The sequence below is a fragment of the Terrapene carolina genome, unplaced genomic scaffold (genome assembly GCF_002925995.2).
Source record: "Terrapene carolina triunguis isolate 2854851 unplaced genomic scaffold, T_m_triunguis-2.0 Scaffold111, whole genome shotgun sequence".
Lineage (NCBI taxonomy): Eukaryota > Metazoa > Chordata > Testudines > Emydidae > Terrapene > Terrapene triunguis.
Window position 1 is genome coordinate 14737693 of NW_020664462.1, and position 19640 is coordinate 14757332.

At 43.0% G+C, this 19640-nt stretch overlaps 1 protein-coding gene across 1 annotated transcript in view; it reads left to right on the plus strand.

Annotated features, from left to right (window-relative positions):
- DPP6 (dipeptidyl peptidase like 6) overlaps positions 1-19640 on the plus strand; it is a 594783-nt gene that overhangs the window by 347426 nt on the left and 227717 nt on the right. Inside the window, exon 4 of the mRNA XM_026652149.1 lies at positions 16385-16479. Coding sequence (XP_026507934.1) covers positions 16385-16479 — 95 coding nt within the window. The remainder of the gene's footprint in view (positions 1-16384; positions 16480-19640) is intronic.

Sequence of the window (19640 nt, forward strand, 5' to 3'; positions counted from 1 at the left end):
GTGCCTGTATAGAAACCCCACTGCCACAACTGGCACTAATGGGACATCCTGTTGGCTGTGTCAGCAGGGACCGGAGACCATGGAGACTGAACTGTCATGTCATTGATAGCATAGCTAGGGTTGAAGCACATTAGCAGGGCAATATGTTAAAACCTTCGCTGCTGCTGTTTATTGCATCATTTGATTTATTTCTATTAATAAATTTAACATTTTGTGGAAGATTTATACATAAACCAAGACCCTTATTATTCATTTGGAAGGCTCTTTCCTTTCCTCACTTTCATTCCAGAGGGCAGGACTGATTCTATTATTAAAATTGGTTCCTTACTTTCAAAAAAAAATTCTGTAAATGCAGTTCTGGGTGTGGATGGATGGGTGGGTGGGTGGATTTTCAGTCCTTCTTCCAGGTTCTATTCCAAGGGAGACAAGTGCAAACAAGTCCTTTGTGCCTTTTACTGCAGTCCTTACTCAGGCAAAATTCCAGTTGAAACCAGTACTCAACTAGATGGAGAATCTAGGATATTGCTATGACAACACTAATCAATTAAACTTTATTCTTTCTGTTTTCATGCAGGAAGGGATGTGGAAAAAAATTGTGAGAAGTCTAATTTATGTAGGAATCAGCCACCAAGATATTAATTAGTCTTTTTTTTCCTTCCGTACCCCCCATTTTTTCCTGATGGGAGCATTCTCATGAAAATGTCCATTCCATGTAGCTGTGGGCATAAAAAAGGAGAGATGTGGTGTTGGAATTCTATGGCCCCACATTCGGTTTTTGTCCCTTTTGGGCAGGCAATTGAAAACATCTTATAAATGTGCTGTGCCAATCTAAAAAGCAAGCAAGATTATAGGCTGTGTTAAGAAAGAGTGCGAGAGAATAATATTGAGAATATAATGCTGTTATCTAAATTGGTGGGACACACTCACCTTGCTCACAAACTACACTGGGTTTGGGTCAGCCATCTAAAAAGGATACATTGTAGCAGAAATAGAAAAGGTAAAGAGAAGGGTAAAGAAAATGATAAAGGCACAGACAGGCATCCATATACGGAGAGATTTAAAAGATTACACCAATTTAGTATGGAATGGAGATGAGTAAGAGGTGATGTAATAGAGATGTTGAAAATAAAGAATGGTATAGAGAAGGTCAGAGCTTATCATAATACAGCCATTCAGTAATTAATAATGCAGCCCATTTAAAACAGGTAAAAGGAGATCCTTTTTTAGACAGTACATAGTTAACCCATGGAACTCATTGCCACAAGGTCTTATTGAGACTCAAAAAAGGATTGAGTGTTTTTTGAACATAATGTTATCCACCACATTTAAACGACCTGCAATCAGAATTATAAACAATATCATCCCTCATGCTTCAGTACATAAACCAATGAGTTTGCCTGTGATTAGGAAGGAACATCTCTGGTAAGTGTGTTATTGCATAATAGTCTATTATGGGGGTTTATACCTCTGAAGCAGGTACATGCAACTGCAGGATACCAAATGTGATTGATCTTTGATCTGATGGGCTAAAGCATTTCCTATGGGAGAGGGGAGAGGGTTTGTGCAGTAGAGAAATTTGAGGGATCAAAGGAGAAGAAAACATTGTAGTTCATGCTATTTTTCCCTCCGTAGTTGCTGTTCAATTTAAAATTAATTCGTGTGTTTGTATAATCCCAAACTACTTCTCCCAATGTGCCATTACCTTGCATTTGTTTATGCTGATTCTCAGTTGCCATCATGCTGCCCACTTGCCTTTCTTTGCTAGGTCCTCTGCCCCAGGTTATATTCAATTAGTTAGCATCATTTCTCTGCATTTCTCAAGATGGTCCTATTGACTCTGTAGAAGAGTGCCCTCTTGTGGCCAATCTGACATCAATCCATTTCCACAGGCGGTTTAACGAAAGTGTGTAGGTTGTTGAATAAAGTGCCTGCCTTGCATCTCAAAGGCATTACGTTCAAATCTTTTGGCAGCTGAGGGTTTTTGTTTTTTTTTTTAATTTATTTATAAACAGACTCAGATATTGTGGTGATCAGTGTGCTAGACATACCTTGAAGTAAAGGGATCATCCAATACTGCACTCGGGGATGATGAAAACAGTAATGCAGAACTATAGGCACAATCTAATTTGCGTGTTAATATTCAAATATTGCCTTCAATCTGTACTGCAACTGCAGCACCCTGCCGGCCTGAACACGAACAGAAAGAGCGAAACTTCTTTTAACTGGCTTTGTGCTCTATCAGGACTGCTAACATCTTTAATACAGTTGGGAGCAGAAGCAAAGAGATAAGGAAACGCACAGGGGGATTAAGAGAGCCAGCCGTGGGGTCACATTTTAATGAACATTTATTCATAGATTCTGTTTCTTCTTGGTGTCAAATGGATTATTACATTTATGGGTAACACTTAGGGTCACATGCTCCCCTGTGTGAAGCCAAGCTAAATGAGGCAGATAAGCCCCCATGCATTCGGGAGAGAAGAGCAATGTCCCGGAGTGATGCTCACACCAACCTCAGACTGTTGGAGTCTCTCTGCATGAGAACTGTGTGGGACTGGGGAAGTGTGAAAGGGAGCAGCCATTAAAGGGTGTCCTCACCTAGGAGATTACCTGCATAGGGTAAGGCTGACCCATGGACTGCGTGCCATTTAGTTTCTGGGTGGAGATCAAAGTGTTGGTTTTAACCTAGATTGCCCTAACCGATTTAGGGCCTGGTTACCTGAGGGACAGCTTCTCTTCCCATGTCCATAGCACCACGTCTGGGATCTGCAGAGGCACTTGAGCTCACCACACCCTAGTTATAAAGGGAGGGGCCCTGTGCCAGGGCATTTCCAGGCAGATTCCTTGGCTCTGGAACTTCCTGTCTGTGCTTGGTGTGCCAGCGTTGGTTCACCACAAAGCTCCCTTTTCCCCCGGGGGTTTTGTGAGGTTTGTGGATGGTTAGAGGTGAGTTTTGCTGCTGTTATTTTGGGGAGATTTTATATTGACCTGGATAGGTTGGGTTGGGTTGGGCAGTTTATGGGTGTGCTTGTGGAGGGATTTTTGTTTGTGTCGCAGGGTCCACCCTCTTGTGCCTGTATTAGCTGGCTAAATAAATAGTCCTCACGCCTTCTTCAGTGCTTCACCCTTGCGGCTTTATTTACAGTGCAACAGTGCAACCCCACTTCGTTCCCCCCAACAGTTATCCACATTTAGACCCTCCCCAAGGTCTGCTGGCCCATGAGGCTCCTTTCCTTGGGTGGGGAGACAGAGCTATGGCCCCCTTGTCTCCTCCCAGGCTAGCCTCCTGACTGAGCTTTCCTCAGGGCTTTTATAGCCCTCTCGTCCTCAGCCCAGCTGCTGGCATTTAACTCAAGTCATTGCTATGAGTCAGCCCTCATTAGGGCCTGCAGCTGGGCCCAAGCCCCTGCACTTGGCCTCCTTACCGAACAGCAGGGCTTAGCCAGCATTTTAGCAGGGTATTTAAGGGCCTGCCCTGCCACAGTCTATTTTAAATATTTTGTACGTGCTGCCATATTGTAAAAGCAGCTAGAGCCAGGGTAGAGGCACTTCAGTGAAACTGAAATCAGTTCCCCATTTCTCACCCAGATCTTTAGAGAGGACAGCTTTACCAAAGATGGACACACCTGAGCTACAAAGCTGGGATCCCATCCAAACCAGGGCTGTTCTGACCTGGGGGGTTGGTTCAGACTCTTAGAGCTAGCGGCAGAATCTGGTTCTTAATCCGGAACTCTGCCTCATCAAATTTTGGGTTTAAGACTTGGGTTTGGGCCCAGTTCTTCTCCGTATCTGGACAAACTAATCTTTTTCTAACTTGGATTTTTCCAGGGTTTGGGATCAGACAAAAGATATAAAGAGAATTTTGTATCTGATTTATATTTTTTTTCTAGGAGGCCTCAGCCTGTCTTTTAACCTTGAACATGTAAATTTAAAGGGCTGCTAGATGCATGTAGGTGGGGGGAATCTTTCCACCTTTAATTTGCCTGGGATATAACTGTGTTTTACTTGAATGCTGCCACGGAAAAAGCATCAGATTGTTGCAGTGGGTATGTGCTGCATTGAAGTGATGAATGATTAAAACTGCTTCTTGCATAATAAAGCACACTCTGTCATGTTGTGCTTACTTAATGTACCAATGCAGTGTGATATTCAGCAGTTAGCTAAATTACAGTAAATCACCTATTTAGAAAAGTTTTCGTCTTAGCTCTTCATGCAAAAAGTGCTAAAGGCAGTAAAATGATAATGACCCATAATGCCAGAAAGATAAAAATAAGTTTCCTCTTGGAATTAAGGGCTGTACTCCTGTTGTTCTAGGCAAGCTGTTCCCTGGTCCTAGCTGCTTCCTTACAGCAGTGTCTGGGAGTATATTAAACGGTAGCTTATTTCTGAACTGCTGAGTAACAGCCCTCAAATAAAAGAGCTTGTTGGTGGAGAGCGGAGCTGAGTTGAGGCTGGAGAACAGTGTTCCTATAGAGCTGCATGAGGGGGCACACCTCTGTATGCCGTGGAGGCCAGCTCCATTGGACATTGTTCTGTAGCAATACTCATGGGTGAGGGAAGTGGGGAGGTACAATTGTGGGTGTCTCAAGGGTGTGCCTAGGCTGGGAGCTAGAAGTCTCCTGGTACATAGGTTCTCTTATTTCCTGATCCCCCACTGCAGAGCAGCTTTGGTGCCACCCCAAAGACTGGGTAGATAGGAGGATTTCTCTCCTTTTCCTCGTTGTGTTTTTCCCAGCCTCTAACCAAGGTGCTTGGGGTGCCCAGTAATTTGAGGGTTTAATTGTAATTGTTTGTGACTAAACTTCATAGAAGACTGAAAGACACACTGAAGCATGGCTGGTCAAAATGAGATCTTAATTTTATAAGGCTTCATTGCAACACACTGCTGTTCCAGCTTTGCCCACATCTGGGGGCGAGCTGCAGTTTTTGTTTATGTGGATTACAAAGCAAGCATGTTAGCAGCGCTAGGTTTAGTGAGCTTGTACTGTGTTATTTCTTGTTTGGCGTCATCTGAATCCTTGGTGCTATACTGAGGAACACACAATGCCTGCCCCTCAGAGAAACTCTGAGTCAGCTCTGCCTCCTTTGCACTGAGTTACTATGCAAGTGACCCCATTGATTGCAGCAAGAGAGGTACTACTCAAAGTGAGTAATTGAGCCAGAACCAGACCTACACTCTAATATATTAAAAAATTACAGCTTCTCATATCATGAATGCAGAATAAAATCAATATTACTTTCTAAGCTTGGCTATGCTAGTGCTTCTCTGCCATCCTGTTCTTAGCCGTTCTTTTCCCACTCATTGCATTTTTATTAATCTTCTCTGTTGTGTTTGTCTCCCACCAGACTTTCCCTCGTTCCTTTTTCTGTTGCTTTAAATTTCCTCTTTTTTGTACTTTGCCTCATTCTATCCTCGTTTTCTCACGATCTAATTCCCCCGCTCTCGAAATCAGTCAGTGGGAGCTGTGGTTGCTCTGCACCTTGCAGGATTGGGCCCTTTGGTATGGCACTATTGCGTGCGCTGGTCACAGACAGAGCAGCCTCTTCACCTCAGCCTGTTGTGCTTGCTATTTCCCATCACTCAGAAAACATTGTTTTGACTGGAACTCCCAAGCCCCTCACAATTTACATTCCATGTGTGCGTGTTCCGATGTCCAGGTGAATTGTTTGGCTGGATGGTTGGCTGTTTTTAATCTGTAAGCCTATTGCAGACTCAGTGCTTGCAGGCTGCTTTATTACCTCAGTGGTTTGTTGAGAGAGGGCCTGGTTACCTAGTGAATACAAATGGGGACTCCAGGCAGACACCCCATTGCCATGCCACACGCAGCATTTCTAGGTACAAAGTTTGCAGGTTCTATTGCTGTTGTGACAATAAAATGTTATTCTTTAGCATAAGAGCAGAAATGCAGTTCCTCCCACAGGGCCTTAAATCCTCCCCCACAATGCACAAAGGCTACAGTGATCCCTTGGAGAGTTGCATCCCCCACTGTGGTGTGAATGGCTACTGGATCTGTGTAGCCTTGGGTTTGCTGCCTCCATCCTGTCCCTTTTCTTCATCCTGTCCCCAAGCCTTCTACGCATTGAGGTGCAAGGACCTTGGTACCCTGTGCATGAGATTTCTGAATCCCATCTTCCCCCAGTGGATGGTAACCGTACTGCTTCTGGAGTCCCTGTGTCTGTTAAGGTAGTGTGGCAGGATTTGAGCCTGAAAATAACATAAATAGAAACTTCAATGGGAAAGAGGGAAGTAAAATATTTTTCTCTCATTCAGTTCCATTGTGTGAGTCATTTATTAATTCCCAATGAATATTAATACAGTCTGTGTCTCAAACACTATCTTACAGTCCTACATCCTGTCTGTTAGCTGGTTTGATTGTAAATGCTAACCAGGGAGGCCTGATTAACACTTGACTGGGACAACATCAGGGAAGTCCCAGGTAGGGGTAGGAATTGGCAGTGGTGATTCAGCAGATGGAACCTTCCCGCTGCCATAGCGCTGAGCCACGCCTCCCTTCCCCCCAGCATCTTGGTATTAGGGGTCATTGCGCTGCAGGAAGTGTTGTCTTTCAGATGCAATATAAAACTAAGGTCCTGACTGCCTGTGGTCATTAAAGATACTATGGCACCTTTCAGGAAGAGAACGGATGTTAATATTGATGTCTTGGCTCAATTCCAACTCAAGTAATTACATTCTTCCTATCTGAAAAGTTCTTTCCCAGTTAGAACTGGATACAGTATTTTCACTTCCTGTGAAGCTCAGTGGGTTCAATGAGAGAATTCTGTAAGTCTATCAGATATTAACTATTAGCGAGTTAATGTGGCTAACATTAGTGGAAGTGGGATCTGTTGCAAATGCGCTCCGTCATGTGAGCTGCAATGGTGGGAAATAACACAAGAAAAGATACCTTACCTTCTTCCGATGGTCCAACAACGTTAGGTATGCCCAGCGAACAACTAAATTACAGCAGGTTACATTGCCTACTCCAGAATAACGTCAGCCCTGAGAAAGCTGAGTCAAACTGCTCTCATAGGGCGGTCTACAGCCTACTCTGTTGACATTGTCTAATTGTCATTGTCTTGAGATGTCATTTTTTCTTTGAGTGATTCTCGATTAGACCGCTAATTAGGGCATTCTCTGTCACAGACCGAACCTGTCCTAACGGTTCTAATGTGACCTTCTGGTTTTTTACTGTAATGTCTGAAAAGTTGCTACATGACAATTTTAGAATTTCTGTTTTTATGCCTTTCAATCATTTGCTGTGTTTGCTGAAGTTTGAAAAGGTAACAAAAGGCTACGTTATTTTGTATTTATCTGGATGAAATTCTTGTTGCTCTGTATCATTGAACAAATAGTTATGCTCTCTCGAGACAAATAATGTAATAAGAAAATTCTTCTCAAAAGTTTATCAGTCTCTCATGCATCTTGTGTTACTATCTCTGAGCTATAATATTGGAGGTTATTACTGTACCAGTTTAATATTGATGGAATGGTTGTACAACCATTATTTCTTTCTGTTCTTTGACACTGATGTAAATATTTGTCCCCTGTTCCCTGTAATTCCTTAGAACTTTTCATGTCCGGCTGTGGTCAACCTTATTTTTACCATGGGATATCTGGAAGGATCACCAGCACAATATTTCAACAGAGGTCAGTTATTTGGGTGCCCAACTTGAGACATCATGAAGGGACCTGATTCTCAGACACCCAGAGCTCAGCATTTTCTGAAAATAAGGCCCCTTTAGGATGTGTCGAGTTGGAATTCTGAAAATGGAGGCACCCAAAATCACTACTCACTTACGAAAATTTGGGCCACAGTACAGTGTACTACCCCTTTTAGTGGGAGCTGTGTGTGTCTTCTTGGTTCACACTAGTGGAGAGGAAGCAGGATGTGCTGCAAGAGAGTAGAGAGCTGACCATTCTCATTCTCTCTCTCTCTCTCTCTCTCACACACACACACACACACACACACACACACACACACAGTCGCTGACAAATGATGTCATGTATTGGTTACCCACAACTCTTTCAGGCTTGAAGTTAAAATCCACTTAATTTCAAAGAAATATTGATACCCATTTAGTATGGTTGCCATAAAAAGTAAATGTAATCAGAGTGTGTCATCGTTTAGATTGCTTATGACTCCTGGGGTGTGCTTGGTTATGTCCAAAGGGCATTTAGAAGCACAAATGTCGTTTTAACTATTGCCTTGTAAAACATACATTAAATTGTGTTGGCATAATGATTTCTTTCATTAGTTTCTCTGCATCTCGCATTGTGTTCTTCTGCGGAATTGTTCTGTCTGGTGGCTAAAAAGGGCACAGAATATTGGGCCTTGTAAGCTGGCAGAAGTCCATAATAAACTGTGTAACGAGTTAAAAGGTGTTAAATGATTCTCAGTAGACACTCTCTTCGCTGACAGGATCTTTTGGCAGATGATTTGAAGGGTGACTCTGGAAGAACAAATCATTAAACTGATATAAGTCCATCTAGTCAATTGGTATCTCTATAAAGCATTCACTTAGGTGCACACAGTCCCTAAAATGATATTAATTTAAGCCTTTGGTGGTGGTGGTTGTTCAAGAATATATACATTGCTCTCCATTTGTATACAGCTCACTCCGTTTATTTTTTTAATCAAGGGCCAAATCCTGGGCCTTGTCTACACTTAAAAGTTTTACCAATGTAGCCATGTGTCACCAGATTTGCCCATTACTTTGGGATATGCTCATTTATTAGGGTTACTCTTCCGGGGGAGGGGATTCTGTAATACTATCAATGTACTGCTTGTGTCACTTGTGTTTTTAAATGGAGCTCTTCCTCTCCCTGCTGCAAGTTCCCTCCCAATGGAGCTATCCTGCAGGACCTAGGTTCCCCAGGGCTGGGTTCTTCCAGCCCCAGAATCAAACGAATGCGCGCGCACACACACACACACACACACACACATACATATTAACAGAGCATGCCTGAGCAGGCTGGGTTAAGCAGCACATTCAATCTGCCACCCTTATATGCCCCTGGACTCAGCAGGCTGGTTGAGCAGCACTTCCAAGCTGCCACCCTCATATGCCCCAGGTTCAGCATGTCCTTATCCCCACTTTTATGTTACAGTTGTTCTGGTAGTAACCCACTTGATGAGCAAACCCCACAGGATTTTTTGGGCGCTGCAGGGATCTTTAGCTTAGGTATGAGGAGCGTTGCTGCAGAGAGAGAAGCAACCAGCTTAATCATGAAAGTTAGTTATTGCCAGGTAATAACCATACAAGGGGAGTCCAACAAAACAGTGATAATATTAAATCTAACTTAAATGTGATTACAAAGGTCAGATTTAGAAAACTATCACTGATCACACAAGCCAGGGTCAGAGAGAGAAAGAGAGTTGGGTTCTCACCCCACTCCGTGAAGCTTGAATCGATCCGGGTTCCCAGGTGGTGGTGGTGGTGGTAGCTGAGGGTCCGGAGTGCTGGAGACAGGCAGAGCCCCCAGCACGATCAGTCAGGAGAAGATTAAGTCCAATGGAACTGATGCAGATTTTGGATCCAGGCATCAGAGCACTTACTTGAGCGTGGGTAGCGGTTTTGTAGGGAAAGAACAATGGTTCAAGGGAGAACACTAGATTTATTTGTGGGTAAACTGATGGCTCAAGGGAGTATACCAAAGTTGTTTTGTTCAGGCTAGACAATAGGAACTGATCATTCCTGGCTATGGGCAGTGCTCCTTACAGGGAGCTCACAATGCAATTCGGCAGCTTCAGTATTTTGGATACCAATAAAGGATTTATTACTAGAATTGGTCTGATAACTACTGAGCTGGGTGTGTGCAGGCATGGGTTCATTAACAGCTGGAGCAGAGATCCCCCATCATGCAGTGCTTCCCTGCTTTTCTGGTCCCAGAGTTCCATGCAGTTCTTGCCTTGGAATCTCTGTTCTCCATTCAGTATGCTAATGAGGATGCCTCCCTGTCCCATCTCCTATGCAAATGAGGCTAGGGGAGTTTCCTTAATCCTGTCACACTTGTCTGGAGGGGTTTAGGTGCTTCTCCCACGGCCTTTTCATTGCTCTTCGTAAGTCTTTCTTCTGATCAGCTTTGGTTCAAGCAGAGGTGGGGGGTGGGGAAGGTCTTTCGTGAGTCAGACAAGCTGGGTACTGCATCCTGGTTTCCCAAGAACACAGAGCTGATAGGTAACACATATCAGTTAGGGGTCTGATTTTTTTTTTTAACCAAGAAAGCTATACCAGTAAAAGCCCCAGTGCAGTTTTACTGGTATAACTGTGCTCGTACTAGTATAGCTTCGACTAGTGAGAGGAACCAATTTAAGCTATACTAGTATAAGCACTTGTATATAACTTCATCCACACTAGTTGGTCTTGCCAGTTTAACTATACTGGTATTACTATACCAGCAAAACCTTCCCACCGTAGGCAAAGCCCGACTCTTTTTATTCATGCAAGGAGTTCCATGGATTCAGTGGGACTATATGCAGGTGTAAGATTAGCAGAATCTGTCCTATGTGTTTGCTCAATCTAGGAGAGGTAATGATGGTACATTAGAGGTTCACTTGTTCATCTTATGCACAGTAAAGCAGGTCTATATAGAATTCTTAGATTTAGGACAATGCGTGGGAAGGTTTAATAATTTACAGCATCAGTAACTTTAAAAAAAAATCCTATCCATGCAGATTGAAGAGGAGGTGGGTTACCGTGAAGTTTCCCTTTTAAGGAATGAAGCCAACATAGTTGTGGCCTGTTGTATTTCAATAAAGGCAAGTTCTGCATTATAGACATTGAGCCTTCAACAGCAAAATTCTCACCTGAGTCCCATTTTTGAAAGAGACATAGGCACTTAGGAGCCAAAGTCTCCTTGACTTTCAGTGGAATTGAATTCAATTGTTTGAGACTGTTAGTTGATTTCAGTGGCAGTTAAGTGTCTAAGCAGCTTAAGCACCTAAATCCTCTTGAAATAAATTGAATTCAGCAGGATAGGTGCTTTTCGAAATCCTAGTGGGTGCCTATCTGTATCTGTACCTGTAGGCCTCTAAATACCTTTGATAATCTGGTTTAAGGCCCTTTTGAAAATTTTACTCCAAGTCCTTGTATAGGACCCAATCTTGCTCCATTGAAATCAATGGGAGTTTGACTATTGACTTTACTGCAGCGGGATCTGGCCCCTGTTGTGTCCAACAAGTAGAAGCTTCATGTAAGGTTATGCACAACCCATCTGCACTGGGTAGCAGAACATCTCAAGTCCTGTGTGCGCCCTTTCCCTTATTTTCAAGTGTAGAGGGTGAATAAAAGAGGTAGGGCGAGGGCAGAGGATTGCCATGTCTGAGGAGGCAGGGACTTCAGAAGGATATTCAGCCTGCTGCTAAAACTAATTCCTGCTTCCCACCACACTCACTAATGCAGAATTGGGTTCTGTGGCATTGTCTGGTCTTCATGTCATTTTTTTTTTACCTTATGCCAATACTCTCAGTACTTCACACCTGTACTATGTAGGGTCAACCCATAAGGTTATTTCTGAGCACTTTTGTCATCATCAATAATGGAGAAATGTGACAAGTATCAGAGGGGTAGCCGTGTTAGTCTGGATCTGTAAAAAGTGAGAAAGAGTCCTGTGGCACCGTATAGACTAACAGACGTATTGGAGCATAAGCTTTTGTGGGTGAAATACCCACTTTGTCAGACGCATGAAGAAATGTAAATTTTTTTTAGAAATTCTTTCAAACGGTCAATTTCCTGGAAGTTGGAAGAGGGGGAGGAGTAATCTAAGTGACTTAAACTTCCGACTGGCTGACAAGGGATGGATCACTCGAAATTTCCCTGTTCTGTTCACTCCCTCTGAAGCATCTGGCACTGGCCACTGTCGGAAGACAGGATACTGGACTAGATGGACCATTGGTCTGACCCACTATGGCCATTCTTATGTTCTAACTCTGCTGTTCAAGAAATCCATTATATAGTGGAATAAACAACATTATGCCTAAAAATTACAATTTTCAGCAACATTTACACTGAATAGCAGCCACACTGAAAGGCAGATATAAACAATGAGATTCAGTGATGACCTTTATCAACTGTAGTGACAGCTATTAATCAGACTGCAAATTCTCATCATCTCGCTGGACAGAATTCATTAGAGACAAAGATTGCTGTGTTACTTTTGTCTTTGATTGAGGTACGTCCCATTAAAATGAATAGTTTTTTACCGGAACAAATCACACGTTTCAAAACAAAAGCCTGGGATTATTATTCACTGATTCGTTTGATGACTAAGATAACAAGACTAGAAGACTAGCTAAACCTTATTGTGTTTTGCCTGGAATACAGTGCGGTTCAATTTGTTCTTCCTTTAAGCAAACCAATTTTCTGTTCATTAAATCGGACCCTTTATCAATGGCCTGTTTTGAATATAATAGCAAGATATAGAGCCTTGACAAATGAATGCTGGTTTTCTTTTTAAAATGTGTTTTAGTAGTGCTAGAAACACATAGAAGAAATTAACACAAGATTTGAACTTTTAGGAAAAAAAGTTTTTCATCACTTACTTCCAGCTACGGAATAGCATTTACAGAGTAACTATGAAGATTTACAGTTCATTAAAGCATTTTGTTTTCATTAGGGTAAGTGTAACCAGGGAAAAAAGAAGTAATAAAAGTTTAGTAGAGATTTCATTAGAGGGAGCAATATAACTCTTGTCAGTTTGTGTTATGGTCTGAGAAATAAGTACTAATTATTAAGTATCAAAGGGGTAGCCGTGTTAGTCTGGATCTGTAAAAGCAACAAAGAAGTGGGTATTCACCCACGAAAGCTCATGCTCCAATACGTCTGTTAGTCTATAAGGTGCCACAGGACTCTTTGTTACTAATAAACCTACAGACCCATTTGATTAATAATATACTTCACCTATGTGTTCAAGGGAATTGAGGTTCTGGAACAGCCTTCCAAGGGGAGCAGTGGAGGCAAAACACCTAACTGGCTTCAAGACTGAGCTTGATAAGTTTATGGAGGGGATGGTATGATGAGACTGCCTACAATGGCATGTAGCCGATCTGCGACTGCTAGCAGCAAATATCTCCAGTGGTCAGTGATGGGACACTAGATGCAGGGCTGGCGCAACCCATTAGGCGACCTAGGCAGTCACCTAGAGCGCTACAATTTGAGGGGTGGCGACCACGGCGGTATTTCGGAGGCGTGACCTTCCGCCGCCTCTGTGGGGGGCAGCATTTCAGGGCGGGACCTTCCGCTGCCTAGGGCGGCAGAAAAGCTGGCGGCGCTCCTGACTAGATGGGGAGGGCTCTGAGTTCCTACAGAGAATTCTTTCCCAGGTGTCTGACTGGTGGGACTTGCCCACATGCTCAGGGTCTAACTGATTGCCATATTTGGGATTGGAAAGGAATTTTCTCCTGATCAGATTGACAGAGACCCTGCGGGTTTTTCGCTTCCTCCGCAGCATGGGGCACTGGTCACTTGCAGATTTAAACTAACGTTAATGGTGAATTCTCTGTAACTTGAAGTCTTTAAACCATGATTTGAGGACTTCAATAACTCAGTTGGATGTTACGGATGTATGACAGCAGTGGATGGGTGAGGTTCTGTGGCCTGCAATGTGCAGGAGGTCAGACTAAATGATCATGATGGTCCCATCTGGCCTTAAAGTCTCTGAGTCAAGTTTCCAGTTGGGGGTCAAGCTTTAATAACCAATTTACTTAATTAGAAAATATCCTAATATTTTGAATGGTGTATCTGACCACACTTAAAGTTGGCCTGTTGTATTGAGTATAATATATAATTGGAAGCTCTTGCATGTTGCTTACATAACACGTTGGCTAATATCTGTGTGACTAAATACCCAATCTGTCTGAATAGTTACCACTGTTTCCCAAATGCCTGGGACAATGAAACGTGGGACTGTTTTTTGTTTTTTTTAAATAACTATCAGGAATTTGGGAAGAATTGCACTGTTAAATTTTCATTTATTATCAGTTGTATCCCTTAGAAGATGCTGAGGCCTGGGGTGCATACACATAGCTGCCATTGATTCCATACAAGGAAGACTTTGGCACATCTGTCTTTCCTAGGTTCTACTATAGCACCTATCACCTTGTATCTAAAGGGCAATTGCAAGTCCCAGTGAAGTCAGTGGATGGAATCCCATGGATTTAAGGGGAACCCTATGAGCTGCAAATGCCCATTACTTAGGCATTTACCAATATGGAAAAGCTATCAATGTTAGGCTATTGGTACTCCCTTTTATTTCAGCCCAAACAAGAAAAATACATTTCAAGCATGTACTACAGAGATTTGTAGAAATTATACTTGACAATACAAAATGAGTAAACTAAGGCAATGTAAAGCAAAGCATACAAGTCTATAAATAAGATGTCACAGCCCTAGTTTATCTTTTGTGAATCTTGCACCTTTTAAATTCTTTTTATTGTGGTATTGATGATGAAAATAGCTGGGGTACATGTTTGTTCTGTAGGCAGCTGATGTGGATTCATGCACTGATAAGAGATTAATTTTTTTCTACTTTATTACCGGTAAATGGGTCATAAGATTCTTATCTTCTACACTATGCCAATTAAATTGCAATGGTATTTTATTCAAATGGAGGTGATGGGTTGCAGGCAGATAATGAAATATGCTAAGCAACGTTACTTGTACTACACTTCTACCTCGATATAACACTGTCCTCGGGAGCCAAAAAATCTTACCGTGTTATAGGTGAAACCGCATTATATCAAACTTGCTTTGATCCACCGGAGTGTGCAGCCCCGCCTCCCTGGAGCACTGCTTTTCCGCGTTATATCCGAATTCGTGTTATATCGGGTCGCGTTATATCGGGGTAGAGGTGTATTAATGTTGTACACTTAAACAATACCTTCTATCCAGAACAGAGGTGCATAGAACAGATGGCTTTTGGATTCAGATTCGATTTAGGTTAGAATTTGAGGCCAGAATAAGGCTAGAGTTTAGATTCAGGTTTGGATTTGACAGTCTTGGAATCTTGTGAGCTGTTCTCATAAGACTTTGCCCCAAGCTGGTAGAATTCTCATGAGACTACCTGATCACATTGGGCTGAAATCTCTTAAATGCGGCTGCATCCAAAACAAAAAGAGGCTCCACTTGGCCCAGGCTAGGGTTTAAATTAGTGAAAGGAGGTGAGAGAACAATCAGCTCCCTTCCTCCCCAAGCTAGTCAATGAGTGGCTAGAAACTCTGAAAGGGAGGGGCACCCTGCAACCCCTCAGGATGTATTCTCCTCCCCATTCAACTGGGACTGTCCCAGTCACTGCTGGCTTGATCAATTTTCCCACCTGTTGAGGCAGGTGTGTGGCATTTTAAGACAGGAAATGAAGAATTTTTTCCCTAATTGGAACTGGAAGGGGAAATTTAGGCAGCTAGAATTTAATAGCTCAAGTTCTTAATTCAGCTAGGTCTGAAAAGTGTCATGGGATCTTTTAATGACAAAGTGGTCAGGACCTCAGTTTTAGGTTTTATTTGAAAGATGCTGTCTCCAGCCAGAGGCGGCTCCAGGCACCAGCGCTCCAAGTGCGTGCCTGGGGCGGCAAGCCACGGGGGACGCCCTGCCGGTCCCTGCGAGGGCAGCAGTCAGGCAGCCTTCGGCGGCATGCCTGCGGGAGGTCCCCCGGTCCCGCAGATTCGGCGGCAATTCGGTGGCGGGTACACCGAAGCCGCGGGAGTGGCGGACCTCCCGCAGGCATGCTGCCGAATTCGCGGGACTGGGGACCTCCCGCAGGCATGCCGCCGAAGGCAGCCTGCCTGCCGTGCTTGGGGCGGCAAAAAAGCTAGAGCTGCTCCTGTCTCCAGCAGCATGCTCTACTGGAATGCAAGGACATTACTGACTCTAGAGAAGAGATCCACCTTCAAACACCCCTTTGTGCAGTACCATGATTTTCCCTGGTGTTCGCCCATCAAAGTACTGATCAAGCCCAACCCTCATCTAAAGGGCCCTCACAAACCTCACCACCTTCCTGTCATGGCTTTGACCTGGCTTTCTATAAGATAAACATATAGTGCTCTTCCTCTTGCTCTGTGCATGTGTATATGTATATAATTAAAAAATCTGAACGAAAACACTCCCTTGCACACACTTCTCCCGCGGAGAGAGGATGAGAGAACAGAAACATCACAGATGTTAGTCCTGTTACTTAATGCACTTCTGGAAAGAACTCAGAGACAACAGTCATGAGGTGGTTTTTAGAACCTATACAGAATAGATTAGAATAAGTGTGGTATAAGAACAATAAATAGAATAGAAAACAGCAGGTTTTTTGGGCACAAATCCATAGTAGTTCTATGTAAATAAGCAACTTCACTGGCTAAAATCTGTCCAATTTCCTTAATGTTCTTTTTTCTTTTTCCTGCAGATAAAGAATTCATTTATAGAAACCAGAATGGCACTGTGATCCTGCAGAATGTTGAAACAAACAATTCAATGGTATTAATAGAAAACAAAAAAATCGTAAGTATCTTCTTTAATAAGCAGGATAATTTCACAGTTTTCTTGCATTCAGGCCAATAAAGTAGAAAATGACATTTCATTTTCAACTTCATGTATTGCCAAGCAGAATACTATGGACTAAGCAAGTACAGATAATGTGAAATGGAATCTGTGCTTTCTTTGTTAAGCCAGAAGCTCAGTTTTCTTCTGTGTGCAGAAAACTCTCTACTACAGGTATTTGAAGCAAGCCTTGCATATCATATGTCATTGAAAGAGACAGGGCCGGCTCCAGCATTTCTGCTGCCCCAAGAAAAAAAAAAAAAGCCGTGATCGGCGGCGGCAGTTCAGCGGCAGGTACCTTCGCTCCTAGAGGGAGTGAGGGACCTGCCGCCCCCGAATTGCCACAGGTGCCGCCCCTCTCCCTTGGCCGCCCCAAGCACCTGCTTGTTAAGCTGGTGCCTGGAGCTGGCCCTGGAAAGAGAAATACCTTAGGCTTTTACACAGTTACTTTACAGAGCATTGCAATTATGTATTTATAATTTGCTTTACACTGCTAGGACTTATTCTCTCCCACCCCCCAACACACACACACAGCACAAATATTTCTTCAAACACTTGGGAGATGCTGATTTCATTTGCACAAAGTTTGAATTGTAATGAAATTATAAAAAGAAATTTTGTTTAAAACATCTGGAGCAATGTAATGGGGTTACTGCATGTTGGGTTACAGGGAAAAATTGAATGGGTTATTGGAATAAGGTGTTAGTAAGGGGTTCCTGTAGTAAATTGAGAGAACCGATTGACACATAAGACAGAATTGTATCTATGCAGAAGATAATGAAAACGTTTTGTAACATTAAATCATATACCAAATGAACACAACGTGATGACGAAGCTAACATATTAAATACCAGAATATTACCAACATTTGCTGTAAAAATGAATAGATCAAGGTTGTAAAAACCAATTGCCTGACATAAAAAGTACTCTTGTAGTTACAGTAGTAATGAAAGATGAACCCCATTCTCTTTCTAAAATTAATGCTCATGCATTTGAGCTGAAGACATTCTGGATGAGAAGCTAATACTGCAAATTAATATCATACACTACTCCACTATAGACAAGAGATCCCTATCACTTTGGACAACGTGTTCGGCCTATCTCATCTCTACAGTGCACTCTGGTTCAGATCATTCCCACATAATTGTATCCATCAAGGGGACACCAGAGGCATTTAAACACCTCAGTCAGGAACATGATATAAATACCTATCTAGACTAGGGTGAAAAGTGCAGAAGACCTCAAAACCCAATACTGTATTGAAGGGAGCAGAGCTGAATATCAGTGGTATATTGCTTCCTTCTCTGATGCTGTGAAAGCCCTTCTGGAGATATAACCCTGATAGGATTAACTCTTCTAGTCATTCATCCCCTCCTGCTGAGTTTTTGAGGCCAGGCAAGGATGAGGGGAGACATCAGCAATGCTCTAGATGAAGTTGCCCTGGAAGGCAGACAGCAAGGTGGCTTGGGGGATATTGCTGAGGGTCTGATTCTCTGTGCAGATGCCCGAGTCCTCTGCTAATGCACCCAGATATGTAGAATTTCTCCCTTTTGCTGCACCTGAATCCCTTCAGAAAAGACTATGTAGCAGAAAGCAGAAAACGATGTAGGGGTTACAGTGGACAAGAAGCTGGATATGCGTCAACTGCGTGCCCTTGTTGCCAAGAAGGCTAACGGCATTTTGGGCTGTATAAGTAGGGGCATTGCCAGCAGATCGAGGGACATGATCATTCCTCTCTATTCAATATTGGTGAAGCCTCATCTGAAGTACTGTGTCCAGTTTTGGGCCCCACACTACAAGAAGGATGTGGAAAAATTGGAAAGAGTCCAGCGGAGGGCAACAAAAATGATTAGGGGTCTGAAGCACATGACTTATGAGGAGAGGCTGAGGGAACTGGGATTGTTTAGTCTGCAGAAGAGAAGAATGAGGGGGGATTTGATAGCTGCTTTCAACTACCTGAAGGGGGGTTCCAAAGAGGATGGGTCTAGGCTGGTCTCAGTGGTACCAGATGACAGAACAAGGAGTAATGGTCTCAAGTTGCAGTGAGGGAGGTTTAGGTTGGATATTAGGAAACACTATTTCACTAGGAGGGTGGTGAAGCACTGGAATGGGTTACCTAGGGAGGTTGTGGAATCTCCTTCCTTGGAGGTTTTTAAGGTCAGGCTTGACAAAGCCCTGGCTGGGATGATTTAGTTGGGGATTGGTCCTGCTTTGAGCAGGTTGTTGGACTAGATGACCTCCTGAGGTCCCTTCCAACCCTGATATTCTATGATTCTGTGAAAGCCTGCTGCCTCAAAGCTAAATGTTTATTACCTAACGTTGCCCCCCTATATTGGAGGGATTGGGCCTTCTCTTACCCATATGCGCCATCCTCCCAATGCTAAGCCATTTTGCTCTAAGTTGCACTGACTGGAAACGTCCATCAAGAGGCCATTTTGCCAGCCAACAATCGCATTCCCATATGCAGGGGAATCCTCCCATGGCTGGTAGAGCTGCTTTTTTGCCTGCTTTGCAGGGCTGGAATGGTACAAAGCACTGTCAAAGAATCCACTGTCCTTTGACTGCAAACTTTTGTTCCTCTAAGTTTTGGTGCAGTCAAAGGTTCTTCTCCTTCCAAGATCCCAGAAGGAGATGTCTGGTCGCAAAAACAGAACAAAGCTAAGGTAAGTTTAACATAATTGTCTAACAGCTGTTAAAAAGAGCTCTGGAAATTGTGGACTGAAAAAAAAAACCCCACAAGAAAGCCTTGTTCAGAAACCTGTTTGGCTTCAAGAAAATACTAAAACCACATTCCATATTGACTTCACACGGCAGTAATCTCATTTCCCTCATACATAGTTCTAGCAGTGTCAATGTTTTAAATATGCCTAAAAGATCTGCCTAAAAGCAATACTGAGGTACTGTCTTCAAGCTTTTTATCATTGTGCTATATCCAGCTTTAAAGACCACATGTTTTCATTTTACCTTCACACCTTGCTACGCCTCTGAGGCTGTACTGTTTTACCATAACTTTGTCCACAAGCAGACGCTGCATAGCTAATTACATCAATGACTGATTCCCTGGCACCTTTACAAAGCGAGACACGCACATTCAGTTGAACCACAGAAATTCATGTCAGGAA